The 15,020-nt window shown below is 37.6% G+C and overlaps 1 protein-coding gene across 1 annotated transcript in view; it reads right to left on the reverse strand.

Annotated features, from left to right (window-relative positions):
* Positions 1-654: 654 nt before the first annotated feature.
* PLRG1 (pleiotropic regulator 1) overlaps positions 655-15,020 on the reverse strand; it is a 14,598-nt gene continuing 232 nt past the window's right edge. Inside the window, exons 2-15 of the mRNA XM_010709427.3 lie at positions 13,948-14,054; positions 13,588-13,730; positions 12,615-12,668; positions 11,749-11,842; positions 11,191-11,281; positions 10,898-10,999; positions 10,201-10,293; positions 9,687-9,836; positions 9,469-9,570; positions 8,925-9,027; positions 8,129-8,237; positions 7,169-7,308; positions 4,482-4,675; positions 655-3,506 (exon numbers count right to left, since the gene is read on the reverse strand). Coding sequence (XP_010707729.1) covers positions 3,447-3,506; positions 4,482-4,675; positions 7,169-7,308; positions 8,129-8,237; positions 8,925-9,027; positions 9,469-9,570; positions 9,687-9,836; positions 10,201-10,293; positions 10,898-10,999; positions 11,191-11,281; positions 11,749-11,842; positions 12,615-12,668; positions 13,588-13,730; positions 13,948-14,054 — 1,542 coding nt within the window. The 3' untranslated portion in view covers positions 655-3,446. The remainder of the gene's footprint in view (positions 3,507-4,481; positions 4,676-7,168; positions 7,309-8,128; positions 8,238-8,924; positions 9,028-9,468; positions 9,571-9,686; positions 9,837-10,200; positions 10,294-10,897; positions 11,000-11,190; positions 11,282-11,748; positions 11,843-12,614; positions 12,669-13,587; positions 13,731-13,947; positions 14,055-15,020) is intronic.

Here is a 15,020-nt window from a genome sequence, read left to right on the forward strand (position 1 = left end):
CCAACGTTACCATCTAAAGCAAAGCCCAGAGCTTTATATAGCTTTTAAAATATGAGTGCTGCTATACAGCAGTGGCTCGGAGACATTCTGAAGAGCAAAGCCTCATGGTTAGCCTAGGCATCACTTTGCCAGAAAATATCATTTCCAACACCAAAACTCATGAATGTTTATGCTGATGATCTACAAATTTCTGACATACAGTAGACAAGTTACAATACTGAATGACTCCTGACCTGCTTTTTATTTCTTTTCCCAAGCATAGGAAAAATGCAGGTAGGACAGCATTCATAGAGGCAATTAGATTGTAATCGCCTCTGTTGCAGAGTTCATTTATGAAAGCATTTATGAAAAGAGCAATGAGAAATGCAGAATCCCCCCTGTGCATCACAATTCTGAGATGGATCATCTTTGAAAAGGATTTGGCTTCTCTGTGCCTTCAAACAGCCTTCAAATTCACTGCAATCAAAGACTCGTTTGCTATCAAAGGAATGAAGCAACTCACTAACTATATTCTCCTTAAGGAACATTTTCCAGAGAAAGTCATCTTCACATTCGTTTCAAATCCTGCTAATGGAGTGTTACGTTTTGTAAAACAGAATGAACCCCTTTGACTGATGGGATTTACTAGCACAAGTGGGAAAGAAAGACACAAAATCATATTATACTGAAGGTTTTATTGATGGCTAAAATGCTGTCACTTACATCAGGCAGACACATTAACTCTTACCTAATAGGACCAACAGTTGAAGATTTACTTCTGCAAGCCTTTAGGTTGCCAAATACATACTGCCGTGCACAACTTTTGGGCTCCAGCAAATGACAGCACTCTAGCCGTTAAGCTTACATTATATGCTTTATCATACAGCAAAGAGCGATCTGAGAATTTATCACTTTTAGTGGTCACACATTCTTAAAAACTGTTACATTGAAAAAACCCATTTTCTTACTTCTGTGCAATTATGTACAGTATAAAACAAAACCCGAGGTTTGTTAGAAATGTTTATGATTTGATCATATTCAGGAGACATCAGATTTCATGAAACGTGCCAATTTTCTGAGATGAGAGTCCAATTCAAAATTACTTTAACTGACATTGCAGCATGGCACTTACCAGAAGCATGAAAAATGTATTTCAAGGATCACATTTAGCTTTACTTTATGACTATGTGGGCAAATCCCACACAATCAGATTAGTGTGCATCAGCTCATCATCTTGGTGAACTCTGCATTACAGAAGCACTTAAATGAACTTTATTTTTTTAAATGAATCTTGATGTCTCAGATAATATTTACATAAGTATATACGACACTGTTCACATTAGTGAAAGAAAACACAGCTGGGAAGGAAAGGAATGTGCAAATCAAATGGCAAAGAATACACTGAGAAAAAAACAAGTCACACTAGAACTGGGACAGCATAACAGAGCCAGAAGGGAAAAGTACAGTTCAAAACAATGGTGAGACAGCCTTTCACTTCCAAACCACATCTTTACCAACAGCACTACAGAGAACATTGTGGCAACTACTGCTCCTGTGCTAGTGGATTCCTTCACGGAAGAAACATAGGCTCTGCAGAGGAATTTTCTTCTCTTTTCTAAGTGACAAGCAGTGGAAAAAATGATACCAAGTACAGAAAAGATGTGCAAGAACAGAGCAGAAACCTCTACTCACCCTTCTCCCAAGTTATCAAAACAGACATTTCTGTTAAAAACAGATGACAACAAAAAAATACCTTCTTCCAAGTTATTCCTCTCCACACTGGTTTCCTATGGAAAATTAACTACAAGCAAGAAAATTTTACTGAATCCATGAAATGCTTCATGGATTTCTGGAACAAAGCATTAGCAACAGGTCCGAAACACACACAGGCCATAATCTACATTTTCCCCCATTAAATTAATTAAAATGAAAACAGATGCAATGATATAAAAGAAGTGTTGTACTAGCAACCAAATAAAAGGTGTCTGATACAACCTGTGAATACCCTCTATTAGCTATTTTTTTTGTTTGTTTGTTTTTTGTTTTTTTACAAGAATAACCGGTGTATTTTTCTCCATGCTCTAGGACAGCAAGAAAACTAACGCTGTATGAGCGAGAAGTTGCAGGCCAGGCAGATACCCAAAGAGAAGCAGGTTAGAGGGGGATTACTGTACATTACTGCACATTACTGTAGTTCACTCTCTCCTTCCCATCTCCCCTTGAAACATTACTTCTAAACATCACAAGAAAATAATTTTTTTTAAAATTCCTGAAAGTTATAATAACTGATGTTATTATGGTTGTTCATAAAGTGAATGCTTGTTTTCAATCCATGTTTTTAAAAATTTTCTATTTTTCATAATTCTAAGAACACTGTCGTTCCCATCTTTTTCTATTTAGTTCTCAAGTGTAGCAATCTGAAGAACAAAGTTGATGAAGAACAATACTGACACCAAAGAGAAGCTGTAGCAAAGAGCATTACGTGGTTACTGCTAGTTGCACGACTGTTTGTAAACACAATGACACATTTGTCCCTTCAGGAGTATTAGTAAACTTTCAGAGTGTGTACATACATACGTGCATATACATGCTTTAAACCCTTTTAAGATCACAGGGAGTCAAAAATAATTAAAATTAAGGCTGGAATCGCTTAAGAGCTTTTCTTCGGACCTCAGTTTTAGAAGTTCCCTGTAACTGAATGTCACAAATACTTCAGATAACTGAAAGAAAGCAAGAGATGTGATTTATCAAGTCAACTGGTCCAACCCAGTGCTAACTAAGCAATACAATTTGACAGTGGCTTTCATTATTATCAGGTCCACTGCAAAATGAAATAAGCGAAGATATGAAGTCGCATATGAAAGCTTTCCTAGGGAAAGAAACACTTGGAAAATCAATTTCATTTAATAACACAGCCACTGGGGAGTGCCAGTGTGGTGCTTTCCAAGGAAACCACATTACTGTATTATCCCATTATCTTTATTGGTTAATCTATTATTCTCTAACTTAGCACATGTAATGTTCCATTACAGTATTTACTAAGCACATACACACTAAACAACATTGCTCTAAAATCTAAAAGTGTCACTCAAGAAATTTCCTGTAGATGGACTCTGTGGTAAATTCAGTTACTTTTGGAGCAAAGCAAGGGTCTTGCAGAAAACCCAGTTCATCAAATCTTTTCAGATTCACACTCAGTAGAGGCATATAAAAAAGTAACCACCTGCACATTTATCCTCTTCATGAACCATACATGCTCTACAAGGAGAAGGCTGACAGCTGCAACCTGTTTGCTGGCATCACGCAACCAAAAAAAGACAAAAAGGAAGAAATAAAATGTATTAGAAAACACACCGAAAAAGCAAAGATTTGCCGACTTCCTGCTCTTCTGTGGTAGGCAGAACGTAATGTGACTGAAAGCTCTCAAAAAAGCCAGAAAAAAATTATAGCACAAGTATGTTGTCACATTAAAATCGCTTCCTCTTGATAATTTCTGGTTTCCAGCTGATAGGATGAGTTTCTTCAGTCTAAAAGGGAAGAACAGAAGCTCCATAAGGATTTTTTTTTTTTTTTAAACTCGAGACTAATCTGTAATTAGGGGTTAGTCTAAAATATTACTTACATAGGATATACACTCTATGTTATACACAACATTACAGCTACCTAATTCATTTAACCAAATTAAATTACATTATCATTCCTGCCTGAAAGAAACAACAGAACTTGTTCCTGCCTTTTTTTTTTTCCTCTTTTTTTTGAGCATAGAGTTGCCAGTAGCAGTTCAGAAAAAACTCTGTAGTGATCAAAGCACAGAAGCAGGAATTTCATAGTCAGTCCTTCCACTGACGTACAAATTTTGGCAAATATCACAGTGCCTACAGTTTGCCCAATAGCAAAATGAGTTGCTCGAAGTCTAATTCAATGCAGCAATCCCAAAGTTGAACAAAAAGTTTTGATAAATGTTAAAAAAAAAAATCTTTACACTGTACACTTCAGTATATTATTTGTTCTCTGATAACCTACAATCTATTCTCCTTCATGTTGGTAGATGGGACTCAGAGTTGAAAACATCAGTTTGAAAATATTCTACTTACTCTAAATGCTAGAAATTTGTCTTGGACAATTTTAATCCATATCATATACAGAAATACAATATACAAAATGTAATCTTGCTAATTCATGCTTTAATGATTACAATAAAAAAATCCCTTACCACCTTCAAAACACAAAATACACTATTATTTTGGGTAATTTATCCAAATTTTATCATAAATGACTTGTGTGGAAGAGCTGATGGACATGCAACTTATTTGCTCTACAGCAGTCAATAAGAAATTAGGAGGAAGCTGCTGTCCTCTTTAGATTTATGCATACACATTATTTTCAAATATTAATAGAACAGATTCAACAAGGGTGTACACACGTTCCTTGTTGATGTGCCTAAAATTTATTTCAAATCTGTTGATTTCATGAAAATACATAAAAGAGACACTTTGACATACCGCAGTATCATCTTCTTTATATACTTTTATGGTCTTATCAGCTTCAGCAGTTAGCAATCTGCTCTCAGACTGGTCAAAAACACAAGCAAATATTCCTGATTCACTGTCCAAAGAGCCTGGTTGTACAGCTGCATGTACTCTTTGGAAATTGTATCCAGTTCTCCAGTCCCAAAGATGCATAGTACCATTATCAGCTAAAAAGAAACCAAAGCAAACACAATTAGTATTTCTCCCAGTTAATTTCTACCATTTTTCTAAAAACAGTCTTGTGATCAAGTTTCCACAGCCACTTCTCACGTTTGCTTCATAGTCCCTTCACTGCACATGTCTGCAGCAACTCAATACCATTCTTGTAGTGAAGAGCTTTATGAGCCCAAAACTGAAAGCAACGTTCAAAGTACAAGAGGACACAGAATCGTCTGAGTTGGAAGGGACCTATAAAGGCCATCTAGCCAAGCTCCCCTGCAAAGAAAAGGGACACCTACAGCTAGACTAGGTTGCTCAGAGCCCCTCCAGCCTTGAATGGAAAGGGCATCCACCACATCTTTGGCAAACTGTTCCAGTGCCTCACCATCCATGTTGTAACAGATTTCTTCCTCACATCCTATCTAAAGCTCCCCCCTTTCACTTTGAAACCATTTCCCTTGTCCTACCACAACAAAACCAGCTGAAGAGTCTGTCCCTTCTTATAGCTCCCCTTGAGATACTGGAAGGCCACTCTCAGGTCTTCCCGAAGCCTTCTCTTCTCTAGGCTGAACAGCCCCAGCTCTCTCAGCCTGTCCTCACAGGAGAGGTGTTCCATCCCTTGGATCATATTTGTGGCCCTCTTCTGGATGTGCTCCAACAGGTCCACATCTCTCCTGTACTGAGGACTTCGCATGTGCATGCAGTAGTCCAAGTCAGGTCTCACCAGTGCAGAGCAAAGGGGCAGGATTACCTCCCTGGACCTGCTGGCCACGATTCTTTGGATGCAACCCAGGATACAGTTGGCTTTCTGGGCTGCAAGGACGTGTAACATCATATAAGGTTTCCTGTTTTCCTTAGCTAAGAAGGAAGATTGATCTTGTTTAAGTAGGCTGGTGAAGCTTCCTCAGAATCTCATCCCATTTTGAATCAAATAACCCACAAGGCAGTGTGTTGCTTTGGAAGCAAAGAAAGGACTGGTATTCTGAGCATTAAGCTCTCTGTTCAGTAGCTCCATTAAAATTGAGGCATCATGCCTCCAAGGAAATTACAGACGTTAAGGAACCTGTTAATGAGACAAACACCTATCAGTTGTAGAGGTTCTACTTCACATACCAGTCTAAACCACTGGTGCTGCAATGGCTAGTCACAACAGGATATTCATAGCAATCTGAAATCTGTATTTGGAAGATGCTCTTAAAGCAATTTTTTTCAATTAAAAAACAATTTTACCCCAACAGCATTGTTTAGCCAAACCAAATCTACCAAAACTTTCCTTTCTCCACAGTTGCCAGCTAGACAAGAAATCTGTACATTTCAAGAGGGTGTTTTCAAGGTAAGACACTTTAAGGTAACCTCAATTTATTTTAAGTCAGCCCGAACTTCTTTAAGGTTGCTGTAAGTAGCATGGAGATATAGAAGGGGATGACGATTACATTCCAATTTTAATTTTTAAAAAATTCACAGAATCACTAAAATAACAGTTCTTGTTTGTTTGTTTAGTGTGAAGAAGTAATAGGTTTTTTGAAAGCCTCAACAGTACTAACAGAAAAGTCTACAAGGACCTTTTAGAAACGCCTTCAAAATAATACAGAACTAAATATGAGATCAGTCCAGTATTTGCTAGAAGTTCGTGCTCTCACTGTGAATACACCAGTTGTCAAATAGATCTCTGACAGAATTTTAAAACCAAGAGTCCCCTTCACATGCAGTTAAAAACATAGCCATAGCAGGCTGACAATACCATTAGCTACCTTCCACAACTCCCACTTAATGCATTTCCATTTCACTCCCCAACTCTAAACTATATGACACACTGTATCAAATGGGGCCAAACCCAGTCTGAAACAATGAGCTATAGCTGAGCTGTTCCAAGAACAGTTGCTTTTCTTAAGAACCTGCTTCTGAGAAACCCCATGAAATCTGTCTTAAACTGAAACGTTAATTGAGTCTTGTTTACAACTAACCAAAAGATCAGACAAACAAAACCAAGAGGTAAAAGCTCAGGCCCTGCTAGTAATTTGGAGCAATATAGTATCACCTCCTAATTTACTTTGGTACACATTTAAGAAACTTTAAAACAACCAAACAAATGTATGCACACAACTCAAGGATGTGTTCAGATTTAAACAGCACAAGCTTCCTATATCCTCCATCCATTCTCCCTGCATCAACATGTCACTAACAGAGCAGCCAATATGACAGATGTGTTCTAGTCAGATTCCAATTTCCAGTCTTCTGAGGGGATATTAAACAATTCAAACTCAAGAGATCACATAGGATGGGCTCTGCAGACTTGTACATTTCAGATTGCTTTCGAACAGAGTTTTGGGCGTGCAGCACCAAAAGATATAAGGGATTCTACTTCCTTCAAAATGAAGATGTAGGCTATAGCAGGTTCATAAGCCCAAGAGAGCTAAGGGGTCCTGACCTTAAGGATCTTCAGTCATATGTACATTTTGAGAAGTGAGTGGAAGGAATACGAATGCGCATTTCTCATTTACCTCCTGAGACCAAAACTCCATCTGAATTTACAGTCAATGTGTTGATAATGGCATTGTGACCAGAGAGGTTCTGAATGAAGTTTCCATCTGGGAATTTCCACTGCTTAATGTTATCTGGAGAACCAGATGCAAATGTATAACTGAAAGAAAATAAGCACAGTATATTGAAAATATAGAAAGGGGTATAAAGGATTTCTTTGGACAGCATGAAAGCTAATATTTTTGTTTGTTGTTATTCTGAGAAATTCAGTAGAAGGGCATCATCAGCAAAGGAATCAGAGGGGAAAACAGGTTTTGGTTTTCAAAGGCACACAAGCAAGGACAAAGCTCTGCAAAAAAAGTGAATTCTATGCAAATTTCTTTTCTCCATTGTCTTAATGGTAATTTATCTGAAGAAACTTGGGATGCATCAAAACAGAGTTATCTTAACCTAAAGCATTGCAAACCTGCTTCAAAGATTAAATACCCACAAGAAGGTTTTGGTTTTTTTTTTTTTAAGGCTACTTAGATTGAAACATCTTGAGCAATGAAGCACATATTACAAAAAACATCACTCTGTATTAACCACCACCTCCTTTAGCAATATTTACACCTGTGAAATTTTACAAAACGTGTCTCTTTCTGCTAATAATCATTCAGTTACATACATTATTAGCTTTATCAAGCCCAGCATTGCTCATTTTTCAAGGAACATGCCAAAGCACATGCATAAGAAATTCTGTGGACTACAATATATTCTGAGTATGAGAACCAATTCCTGGGAAGCCAGGAGCAGTAAAGGTGCTACAAAAATAGCTTACTGATATATACATTTTTTAAGCATTACATGCTTCCTGTTTTTTTTGTTTGTTTGTTTGTTTTTCTCATTATTATGCCCTGCTACTCCTAATCAGGGCTCACACTGGCTTTCCAGCACCATACCATGAATTATGAGAGGGTAAAAGAATGAAGAAAACTTACTGTCTTGGATGTAGTATTACTGCTCTTACAGATTTCTTATGGTTTGTTAAAGTAACACGAGTTTTTCCTGCCACTAAATCCCAAAGCCGTATGGTAGTATCATGACTGCCTGCAATGAAATTAAAAAAACACTATTTATTCTATTTTTATTATTGTTCTCATAGAACAGACAAAACTTCACATGTGAAAAATATAAAATCATTGATATCTCTGTTAGGAAACTGTGGCATTAATTTCATTTCAGAACAGAAAGATACTGAGTTGTAATAACTTTTTACAGAGCTTGAAATTCAAAGAGAAAGATGTAGTTCAGCAGGGCACTGTCACAGCCAGATAACCTACTGCCCTTTGTTCCCCTCCAGAGAAAACTGTGGCAGAGCAGGCCCTGGATGCCAGCCCATCCAAACACAGGCCTGATTTTCTTCAAACGCCTTGGGGGGCAGAGCTCAGGGCAAGGAATTTACCTTCCATCCTTCCAGTATCTGAGAAATCTCCTGCTTATGGGGGATTTATGCTGCAGCTCCAATTTTGACATAATGAAAAAGATGCACTTTTTATGAACTCTGGCATGGGAGATGCAGAAAGACATTCAAACAATACATAGCTATATTTCCTTATGTCATACTATTAATGGTATAGCTAACCACTGCACAGCCATTTTCAAAATAAAGCTAGTTAAAAATGAATGTAATAAATGAACAAAGAGAAAAGGCTTGAACCTCACAGAAATACATGACAAATACAGCTAAGATTGGGTTTATTAGGCATGATATTTGCAAAACCATGTCCACTTTACCTGTAACAACTTGCGGTTCTGCAGCCTGGCACTTCACTGTTGCTACAGCATTTGTGTGTCCTGAGAGCGTGTGCACACTAGCTTTTGTCCTCACATCCCAAATCTATGAAATCACAGTAAAAAAAAGAAGCAAATAGGCCAAGAAAGGTGTGAATTTTATGAATTCTAGACATTGTAATAGATTATGCTAACTGCTTGCCATACATTTAGGCATTTAAATTGTTTTGTTCACCAAGCAGGTCATCAGAAGATGAACTGCCCCAGTGGATAAATTTCAAGGGGAGAAGGGAGCCTACCTTTAAATCTCTGGATAAGCACATAAATCACACAGAGTAATCCTGTGTATTTAGGGAGTCTTATCTAGTAAACTAAGGTATAATTTGGAGTACAATTTTCAGGGTACAATTGAAGGCTTAGTTTTTTAATCTGCAAAGGAAGACAAAGTTAACATGAACTGTCATGTTTTCCTTTTAATGTGTTCTTAGCTCCTGTTAGCTAGTTCCTTCTACAAATGGAAGATGTTACAACACAAAGTTATACTTACTCGTGCTGTTGAATCTCTGCTACATGTTACCAGGACATCTATTGTTGGGTGCAGGTCTAAGCCATAGACAGCACTTAAATGACCATGGTAATGTCTGATAACCTAAATGAATAAAAAACATACATGTTTTAACCAAATGTTTAAAATAATATTTCAAACGCTTTTATTTTTATATTTGCCACTGCCAATTAATTCCAGTTCAAGAAACTACAGCTTACCTTATTGTATTCAAGATCCCAGCATTTCACTTGTTTGTCTTCTCCACAGGAAAAGAGATAAGGACTCCTTGCACTTACTATCACACCTCGTACAGTGCTAATGTGTCCCGTCAAAGACAATTTCAACTTGCCACTAGCAAGGTCCCAAATCTGCACCAAAACAGGTCGTTTGAGGTAGACAATTAGAAGCTACACAGCAATAGGTGGACAAACAGTCCAGGTAAGATGCAGTCAGGTCAGTTAACATTAAAGATCACAGTAACTGAAACATTTGCTCTCCAGCTACTAACACACAACAAATGAAATCTCAAGTATTAGTAATACTCCACAAATTTTCTTCCATTTGTGACTCTGAAGTAAAAGAAAAATATTTTGCAGCTCTGTACACAGCATTCTGTCTATACCAACTGTGACTTTTTTTCCAAGGATTATAGAAATTTTTAAATATCAAGAAGAAAAACAAATATAAAACCTCCAAAGCTTCATTTGCTAGTAACTTCATCCAATCTCTTACCTTAATAGTTCTGTCAGCAGAGCCAGTAACAAACCACTGATTTCCTGGTTCTACTGCAATACATCTCACCCAGCCCAAGTGACCGCTGATAACCTTCAGAAAAAGAAAAAAATTCCTAAATCTGAAATAACACCCACATAAATATCAGAAATATCACACAGCACAGCTTCCATTCCAACAATGGAATTTGTTAGAATTAGCTAAGAAACACATGCTCTGCAAAAACAAAGAAACAAACAAAAAAAAACAAATCTCAAACTAGATTTGAAGAGAGCATTATTTTTATTTCTACTTTAGTTAAATGATGAGACCACTGGAAATTTACATGCCCTACACCACAGTGGGAAACTAGGAATAGGGAAACTCTCTGCTCCTATAAAGAAGTTTCTACAACCATAACATGATGCTTCAACACACGCAGTTTTGCAGACTGCACTGAAGTGTAATTTTTCTTAATTTCCATATAGAGCATGGAACTAACACTGTTGTATGCAGAACCAACACATATTCCTTTGAGTTCAAGTGTTTTTCAGAAAAACTGCTTTTAACAATTAGCTTTGTATTTATCTAACACTACAGCATTCCGAAGATTTTTCTGAAGCTGTTTATATTTAGATGAACAGTGCTAAAACAAAACCCTAATAGAACTTAATTTACATTTTCACATTTGTGTTCACACTGTCAGTTTGCAACTTACTCTGTACAGTTTCCAAGGTGGATGCCACTGAGGTTTGGGCATGGTTGGAGCCTTCTTTGGTACTAATGCAGAATTTTTGGTTCCACCAGCTTCCATCATAGCCTGTAAATGAAAAATTACACCTTTCAAGTAAGGTAAGTATTTCATAACTTACCTCTTCAAGTAAAATTTAAAACCTTCTTCCCTGACATCTGAACACCAATGAAGCTTAGGTAGCAAGATCTCCACACAGTACAGAAATGAAACCAAAAAGCACCTGCCAATACTTCACATTAGACATGCAACAGACTCACCACAGACATCCCAGGAGGCTGTGAACGCTCAGATATCCCAGCATGTCTGTAAATCTCACCCACACCAGCAGCTGTCCGATTTGCATCCAACCTAAATTGAATGAAAACAGTCAACTGACTGAAATCAACTCTGTATTTTAAAAAGTAAGTGAGAAGATATCACAGAGCAGTGTCTGTGCTGAGTCTTGAACTGAGGGCAGCCTGTTCCAGTGTCTGATCAACTCAACATACAAGACGTACCCACAAACCAAGCCCCCCTTTTTATCTGCTATTTAATCTAAATTTCCCATTCTCCCCCTTCTGTCCATTGCCTCTAGTAACAGCCAAGAAAAAACTACACCAAGACGATGCCTGACAACCTTAAAATCATATCACAGAATGGCTTAAGTTGGAGGGGATCTTAAAGGTCATCTAGTTCCAACCTCCTGCCATGGGCAGGGTTGCCAACCGCTAGATCAGGTTTTCAGATATTTTATAAAGCTGAATATTCAAAGTACTTTGTTTTGCCTTGTAATTCTTGTAGATTATGCAAACATTAATGAAGTAATGCAGCAGTACCTGGACTGAGAAGGAGGAAGAGATACAGCTAAGGACTGGGCTGCAGATTCACTAGGCATCCTCTGGATCTTAGTATCTGCTGTCAGAGCCACACCTTAAAAAAAAACAACAACACAGCAAAATCAAAGACAACCATTAAAAAGAAAATTCAGGAAAAGGTATTACATAACACATTTACACACGCACACCTGTGTACAAGGACAATATCATGAACTTATAATATTAAATACCATCATTCAATGCTATTTTTCCACAGGGGAGTCAAATCTACAGTAATATTTATCTCGGTCCAAATCCATTCCATCATGATTTTACTACCTCCAGCACACAGTTTCTAAAGTACAAAATAGTATGATTCTGTCATCAGAAATGAAACAAACTCATCTAGCAATAGCTATGCTTTTTATCCGGCCTCAACCATTGTGGACTCCAAACACCAAAGAAACCATATTTTGACAAGTATTTGCTGTCGTGCCCTTTCAGCACTACTTATTACTATGCAGTCTCTATATAACTGCAGATATTCTGGGGCAGTGAAAGATTTACTCCTAATGAGGAGAGCATTTCAGACTAAAGCTTGTAATCTCTACTCTCATCCTAAAAAGAGTAGATTAATTTAGGAAAAACAAACAACCAAACAAAAAACGAACCAAACACCCAAAACCATTTTTCAAAGTACATCTTTGGTGCAGACTGGAGAGTTTATTCCACTTCCAGTTCTCTGTTTCTTTCCCTAGCCAATGTTCTGGCAGTTGACAATAAAGATAATATTCGTGTCCGATGCCAAGGCTAAAACAAGAAACAACAACAAAAAACATTTCAGTTTAATCCTGACATATCTGATTCAAACACAGAATTTTACTCACCAGGCCCAGGTGGATATGGATGTGTGCCAGTTATCACATACTCCAGTTCTTCTCCTAAAGATCAACAAATTAATGCATTCAAACAAAATTGAGTACATCAGAGTAGGCGATGCAAAGCAGCACAAACAGAAGCAGAAGCAATCATTTCTAATGTATTACACTTACAAATCTCTTATTTACATTGATTTTATTTGTTGTGGTTATCTCAGATTTCTAGAGGTCAGTCTTTTAAACACCATTTGTTACCAAAAGGAACAATCTCTCTCCCATGAGAAAGATGTTCATGCTGTCAAAGACGCCTTCTGAAGCAGATGGAAGAAGAGCCAACTACACAAGCAGTATGACTGTCTGACACAAGCCACTCATGGACAATAAACTGTGCCTGACATTGGAAAAGAAAAATGCAAGCAAAAGTTTGTTTCCTTAAAATATTTTCCAGTCTCTCAATGTTTTTCAGTCACAGAATATTTTCAATAGAAGTGTTTTGTAAGATAAATCCTCAGCTAAAATAAAAAGTCATTTGACATTCTTTAGAAGTTTCTATACAGATCAGCCCAATGCATATTTATTTTATATAACCAAACCAGTGTGTTTTTCAACTAATGACTTTTCCGTTTTAATAGTTGCACAGCTAACAGAAGTCCGAACAAATTATATAAAACAAACAAAAATAAACAACAAAATGACACGTTCTCAACCATTATCAGCTTTCTAACACCCAAATACAGCACACACTAGCATTACCTTAAAACATGCTTGTTTTACTAATTAGTTAAGTCTCATACTATTTCCTTGTGGAAACAAACTTTCTCCTTGTTCTGAATCACTTAACTCTTGTGACTCTAGCAAGGAAAACACCAAAATTATTTTTATTTCCTTCTACATCCAATAGATTAACAACGCAGCCTTCAGACAGAAGTCTAGTGAGACTGTGACAAAACAAAGAACAAACACACTGCTAGGAATAACAAACCTTCATTTCCAGAATACTGTTTATGTCCATATGGATCCCCAGTGGCTGGGCCTCCTTTCTCTCTCATGTTTTCTTTAAGTGTAGGCATGTGCAACACTGAGCCATACTCGGTACGCAACTTGACTGCCATCTTTACTTTGTGGCTGTTGGAAGAACAGAGCATAATCCCGATCAAACCCTGATTTTTGACTGCTATTAAGTTTCAAAATATTTTAAAAACAGGAAACACCTGATACAGCTAACGTAACAATCCTCATGTGTTTTTTATAATTTCCTTAACTGCTAATTGCACTAAGTATCTGAACTTCCTACTTGGATAGAGCCATCACTAACAAAATACAACTCAGCCACAGTACTCACCTTTCATCATCTAACGGTACAGGTTTGGCATTATCAGCTACAAACATATCATGGGTTCTCTTCAAAGATCTGAACACAAGTGTGTGCACAGAGTGCTTTTGGACTTCCTAAAATAAAGGAAAGCATATTTAAATAAATTAAATAAATTTAGCCATGCTTAAATGAAAAACTGAAAACTGAAAAATAAATTGAGTAGCAATTTCAGACTTACATACGATATAACTCTATTTATGTCAAAGAAAACACTGCTCCTCTTAAAACCCAAAAATTTAAGTTTGTTAGTTGTTTTAATTCAACATCTACTCAAAATAAAACCAGCTATTAACTTACACAGAATATTTACTTAGCATCACATATTTCAGGTTTTAATTCCTACCTTCCTCCCAGGGCACAAAAAAATAAATAAATCTAATCAGAGTATGAGCCTCTTTGTTCAGTATACAAAACTGAAATTCTTTGTACTTGTTCTGCATGTCACAAATAGCAGTAACAGACTGTAAGCCACATTAAGAACTTCTGGCTCCAGAATCATTCAGCTGTCCCGCCTCCATGTTCCATAAACTGGGGTTTCCTACCCTGAACTCTGTTTGCCCACTTATCGACCCATTCTGCCACACTTTATATTTCCCTAACTCAGCAGGCCTGCATGAAGCTTTTTGCTCAGAAAGGTCCTAAAACTCTGGATACCAAATCAAGAAAAGAACATCTGTAATAGCGCTAGGAAGCTAGGAATTCCATGCGACTGAAAAAAGCAGCAGGAATTATAGCAGCAAACGACTGCTTATTGCAACAAGAGCAGTAGGTAACGCAATACCTCCGCAATAGGAGCTAAACATCCACAGATAGTTTTGGACAGCGATGACACTGTAAAAAAACTATTACAGGGGGCAGTTGCTTGGGATCTTATGTGCTCCTACCAACAGCATTTCAGTAACAGATGAGCAGAGCTGCCACAGGCCTTCGAGCCCGCATCGCTGCCAGGCGACCGGCGAAAGGCCCCGCCGGCCGCTCGCGAGCAGCAGGAGCGGCCCGGCCAGGCAGAGGCACGGCGGCGGACCATCCCCACAGCGACG

This window comes from Meleagris gallopavo, chromosome 4 (assembly GCF_000146605.3).
Source record: "Meleagris gallopavo isolate NT-WF06-2002-E0010 breed Aviagen turkey brand Nicholas breeding stock chromosome 4, Turkey_5.1, whole genome shotgun sequence".
Classification (NCBI taxonomy): domain Eukaryota; kingdom Metazoa; phylum Chordata; class Aves; order Galliformes; family Phasianidae; genus Meleagris; species Meleagris gallopavo.